The 5,830-nt window shown below is 40.5% G+C and overlaps 1 protein-coding gene across 1 annotated transcript; it reads right to left on the bottom strand.

Moving 5' to 3' along the window:
- Positions 1-2,507: 2,507 nt before the first annotated feature.
- Positions 2,508-5,357, bottom strand: LOC125549254 (eukaryotic peptide chain release factor subunit 1-2-like). Its single transcript, XM_048712709.1, has 3 exons — positions 5,238-5,357; positions 2,940-4,382; positions 2,508-2,859 (listed from the first exon to the last, which is right to left on the bottom strand). The coding sequence occupies exon 2, from the start codon at positions 4,267-4,269 to the stop codon at positions 2,941-2,943; it is 1,329 nt and encodes a 442-aa protein (XP_048568666.1). The 5' UTR covers positions 4,270-4,382; positions 5,238-5,357; the 3' UTR covers positions 2,508-2,859; position 2,940.
- Between the last annotated feature and the right edge of the window lie 473 nt (positions 5,358-5,830).

Below are 5,830 nucleotides of genomic sequence, written 5' to 3'. Positions count from 1 at the left end.
ATGAAAAATGTATACAAAAAATATACAATATGTGTAAAAAAGTTGATCATGTATTTGCAATATGTAAATCAAGCATTTGAAAAAGTTAAACAAATATTTAAAAAATGTTAATTAACCGTTCAAACAAAGTTGAATGTGTATAGAAAAAATGTTGAACATGTATTTAAAAATTATGAAATCTTTTGATCATGTATACAAAAAATATACAATATGTGTAAAAAAGTTGATCATGTATTTGCAATATGTAAATCAAGCATTTGAAAAAGTTAAACAAATATTTAAAAAATGTTAATTAACCGTTCAAACAAAGTTGAATGTGTATAGAAAAAATGTTGAACATGTATTTAAAAATTATGAAATCTTTTGATCATGTATACAAAAAATATACAATATGTGTAAAAAAGTTGATCATGTATTTGCAATATGTAAATCAAGCATTTGAAAAAGTTAAACAAATATTTAAAAAATGTTAATTAACCGTTCAAACAAAGTTGAATGTGTATAGAAAAAATGTTGAACATGTATTTAAAAATTATGAAATCTTTTGATCATGTATACAAAAAATATACAATATGTGTAAAAAAGTTGATCATGTATTTGCAATATGTAAATCAAGCATTTGAAAAAGTTAAACAAATATTTAAAAAATGTTAATTAACCGTTCAAACAAAGTTGAATGTGTATAGAAAAAATGTTGAACATGTATTTAAAAATTATGAAATATTTTGATCATTATTTAAAAATATTACAAGCATATAAAAAATTCTAACAAATTATTTCAAAAATGTTAATCGAGCATTTGAAAATGTTAAATGTGTATAGAAAAAATGTTGATCATGCATTCAAAAAAATGTTAATCTTGCATTTGAAAAATGTTGATAAAGCATTTGAAAAATGTTAAATGTTCTTGGAAAAAATGGTGACCATGTATTAGAAAAATATTGATTTTGTATTTGAGAAATGTTAATCATGCATTTGAAAAAAGTGTATGGTGTGTATAGGAAAAATGTTGACCATGTATTCAAAACATGTTAATCAAGCATTTTAAAAATCTAAAATACATGTATAGAAGAAATGTTAACTATGTATTAGAAGAATGCTAATCTTGTATTGGAAAAATGTTAAACGTGTATTAGGAAAAAATGTTGTTGGTATATACACAAAAAAAACTAGAATGAAAACCAAAAGAAAGGTGACAAACTAAAAAATGAAACCCAAAAAAGAAAAAAGAATAACCAAGAGAAAAAGAAAATGAAAAATAAAATTGAAGAAACAAATAAAAAAGAATGAAAAGCAAAAAAAACATAGAAGAAAAACGAAAAGAAACATGCCGGAAGGAAAACAAGTGGAACCCAGGGTCATTTCGCCTCAACTACATCCTGCCCTATTAATTGATCAGAATCCCGTTGCAATCTATCTAGGAGATCACGGTTCGAACCCCCCCCCCCCCCCCCGCAGCGCACCTGCTTAATGCGAGAAATAGTCTCCGCGCCACATAGAATTGTCCTTTCGTATCTTGCGTGCGGGCGGACAGAAGATGGCTTCTTCCTTGTTGCAGTGGCGCTCGTCATTGTTGCAGAGTTCCTAGGGGTGTTGTGCATGTGGTGGTGTAGTGTTGTATCGGGCGTTGCATCGGCTATGAGAACTGTTTTTTGTCGGGTGGCAACGACTTCACTTCAAGGGCCTTGGTCCTCCAGGGCTTAGGTACGATGACTTCCCGGCTGGCACATCATACAAGGAGTGGCCGGCTCAGACAGTGATGTACGTCTACGGAGTGGCGGTAGCATCACCCCATTGTCCCGCTTGTGAGGCTAGAGTTAGTCAGGCTGAGAAGGTAACCGATGTTGATCGTTGTTTCGGCGATGGATTAATTGGTAACTGCATTTGATGGTCTGGGAAAATATCCAACGCTCTCTACATTTAGGTGCTCCCATGCTTTATTGTCTCAAAATTTAATTTTAAACATTTCAAAAATTTGGAAGAAAACAATTGATGTTCACAGGACATGTATCTACAACCCCTAAAAATGTCAGATCCAAAATTGAAACATAAATTGAGAAACAAACAAAAAAGAGAAATCTTGATGTGAATAGTATTGTTTTAGTTTTTGTCTTCCTGTGACACTATTCATGCTGGATTTTGTCTTTTTTGTTTCTCAATGTGTTTTTCGAGCCTGGATCTGAATTATTTAGAGGTTATTATGGACACATGTCTTGTGGATAAAACAGAAATTACATTTTTTTTGAAACGTACGAAATCAACTTTTAGAAACATTGGAGTATGGGAGCATCGAAGTGTTGGGAGCACTGAATACTTAGTGGTCTGTTTTTTCTTTGCGGGGGGGAATACTTAGTGGTCCTTGCGTAGCATGTTGTTTCTTCTTGTATTCGATCATGTCTCGAGTCATACTTGCATAGATGTTAAGCTAGGCGTCACTTGCCACCTGGTCGATTGTGCCATGGTCGTCCACATTGGCCATGTAAAACAAGTAGCTTAATAATGGCATGATGATCCAAAAATTGGGCTAAGGCGCATGGCGGATGCAAAGCCACACATCACAAAGCTCGTGAATTCTGTTTCGATAAATGATTTTAGGGAGAAAAAGGTCAAATAAATATAGGGTAGCATCACAACTTCGGTTCAGATAAGCAGCCCACAAACTTAACACACAAATTCGAGCATCACACAAGAGACGCTTAATAGTAACTTATAACTATGATTCTTCTTGCTAATAATGACAGTACTAAATAGGATAATCTTCTGATGGAGATCAGAATTCCTCCCAATCACGCTGAGAGGACTTCACTTATGCAGCAGCAACATGCTTCATATCACCGTTTCTTTAGTCTTCCCGTCTTGCTACAGTAAGAAAATTGAATCGAACATTACAACATGATCATTTGTTTATAAGAAAGGAACTGCTAGAATTTAGTACAGACCTTAATTTTTCCTGGATGAGCTTGTAGATGCCTCGGCCTCCTGTCGCGGAGCGTTCTGGTTCCAGGCTACGGCAGGCTCCTCCCGGACTGAATTCACTGGAGTTTCAGTAGATTGCTCCTCAAAGCCTTCATCATACTCCTCATCAGATGGGTCTTCGTAAGCGTTCAAGTCAACCCGGTAGCGGAGGATCCCTCCTATCCCACCATAGCCCGAACAGAACTGAGATCCTTGCTCCGTATTGTTCGTGATGAGCTCCAGCGCACAACCAAACTGCCAATAGTTTTCGGCAAACCACTCCAGCAGCACGGTCCTCTCAACCACCTCCAACACTGCCGATGTCGCCTTATCTTTGAAGTTGCTCTGATCTGCCTCCTGTGCCTCGTCGAAGTGCTTTACCACAGTTTCTTCGGTAGCAGAATTCTTCAAGATGTATCTATTGATATCAAGATTTTCCCACACAATCAGTGTTTCAACTGCACCCATTTCAAGGGCAGACATGGTGTCATCCACACCAGAAACATACTTCCCAGTGTCTTGGCTTATCTCCTCAAAGTACTTTCCCATCAACCTTTTTTCTTGGATGAACTTGACATTGGAAAGGACTTCAGCAGATATCTCAATGGCCTGGTTGAAGCCATCCTCTCCACCATGAGAGACAGTGACAACCTTCAGTATCTTGGCTGCCAAGCGCTGATCAAACAGGTCAGATTGACTCAATTCAGTCTTGAGGTCAGCGCAACCAGCTAGAATGAGACCAGAAACATTTGGCTGGCTAGTGGCAGGGTCAATGAAGAATCTAGTAGCAAGCTCAGCCGTCCTGCGCACATAGTTGTGCCGGGTCTCCACGCGCAGGCGGGAAAAGCGAAGTGTTGACTGCCCTCCTCGGCCATGCTTCTTTGGGAGATCAACAGAGAACTTGTGTAGAACCTCCCTAGTGTTGTCACTCAGGGTTCCAAACAGCGTTCCATTACCGTCCATGACAATGAAGCCAAACTTATCATCGGACTCGAGCATCTCATGCAGTGCCTCGGTGTGGAACTTGTTGTCACAGAGATACATGAACGCATTAACTGGCCTGAATGGCTCAAAATCAATGCTGACCTTCTTTTCTTTCCCCTCATCGGTGAGGATGGTTCCGGTGTAAAGCACCAATCCATTGGTGGGAACTCGATTGTACAGCTTCAACTTTTGCTGGGCAGAGGTAATAGCTGCCAAGACAGACTGCCTGTTGACTCTCCTCTTGATGTTTGAGGCGGTCCCATGTTCATCACCCAACAGCTTGGTGACTCGACATACCTGATCACGGGGTGGCACGATCAGCGATATCATGCTTGTCCCGTTTCCATGGGCAGCATCTAGTCATTTGATCAGCTTCTTGAATTTCCACATCTCGATGTTCTTGTCGTTATCCATATTGGTTGTGTTGTTACCTCTGCCTTCACCTATAAAATAGAACATCCAGTATATGTATAATGCTAGTATGATCACGTCTAGAAGGCTGTGTAAACATGTTATTCCAGGAGCAGAAGTGGCAATAAATAATCTAAGCGTCATATAAATTTCATTGTTACAAAGAATAAGGTATATGAACATTCAGTCATGATAGACAAAGAAAAAAAAAGTGCTGCTGACATATAATTGCAGGTAGGAATTGCTACATAATCAAAGAAAAACGTTGAAAAAATGATAAAGATTCAGAAACTTCAGGCCAAAGACAAGAGTCAGAGAGGCACTGAACATGATATCTTTTTCAGACAGAGCACAGATACTGTCTATATAAGACCACTAACTTATGATAATTCATACCATACAAGATCAGGGACCAATAACAGAGTTGATGATTACAGGAGTACTAGTAGTAACCCCTAAATTCACATGTTCAGAGGGGTGTGGTACTAGACTACTAGTACTACCAGCTGCATAATGAATGCTCCCAAAATTCAGACACGACTAGCTGAGGTGAGAACATCCGGCAAAGAATTGCACGCCAAATCCATCATCTTCCTATGTGATATCCCATCGAAAATCACAGCAGACAAAGTAAAATAAGGGGCGTACGTACCCCTGGGCCCTGGCTCGCCGGACGGGTGCCCGCGACCCCCTCCACCGTCGGCGGATCCACCCAGATCCCACCGCTACCTTCTCCCCGAAAACCCGATCGGATCAAACACGCCTCAAACCCACCAGCGACACGGACATAATCGAGTTTAACTATAGATCGGAAGAGGAAACTAGCAATTCACGAACATAATGAAACTAGCTAGAAGGGAAGAGGAGAGGGCGACCGATGTTGTTACCATGGCGAGAGCACTCGCCGCCGTGCGGAAGGAGGGAGCTAGGCTGCTTCGGCTTCATGGCGAGAAAAAGCTCGGGAGTCTGCTCGAATCCGGCGGGAGAAACAAAGGAGGGCGAAAAAGCTCGGACGGTAGTTCGATTACAGCAGGTGAAAAGTCGGGAAGCTTTTATATATACGGTACGGGACAGCTTGCTTGACCCGCAAGGACACTTCTTTCTATTTTCTCCTGGAAACGGGAGGAACTATTCCTTTGGTACCGTGCTTGCCAAGTTGCGTGATACTTTGAATTATTTGCGAAAGTAAAGCAAACTCCAGCATCGCAAAGCACACCAAAGAAAACAAGAAATTGCATCCAGGTCCTTGACCGGGGGTGGGTTGCGATCGTTGTGTCCCTAGAAAGTGTCGATCCTCCGCACCTACAAAGAGCTGATGGTGCGCTGCCAGCCTGCCACCGCCGCCAATCCACTACCGAAGCTGGCCCCACTTTGTTGCTTGCGACCGGGAAATCATCAAGGCTATGATTCGGTGGGACCAACGCCCATGGAGGAGAAGTCGATGCCAGAGTATTAAGGATCCGGCCGCCAACCACCTACC

Source organism: Triticum urartu, chromosome 3, assembly GCF_003073215.2.
Source record: "Triticum urartu cultivar G1812 chromosome 3, Tu2.1, whole genome shotgun sequence".
Taxonomy (NCBI): Eukaryota; Viridiplantae; Streptophyta; class Magnoliopsida; order Poales; family Poaceae; genus Triticum; species Triticum urartu.
The sequence above is the reverse complement of the archived record's forward strand: the minus strand, read 5'-3'. Positions and strand labels throughout refer to the sequence as shown.

What these genes read in the sequence shown, in the direction of transcription:
- LOC125549254 (XM_048712709.1), bottom strand. Translation starts at nt 4,269, where the DNA reads ATGATATCGCTGATCGTGCCACCCCGTGATCAGGTATGTCGAGTCACC.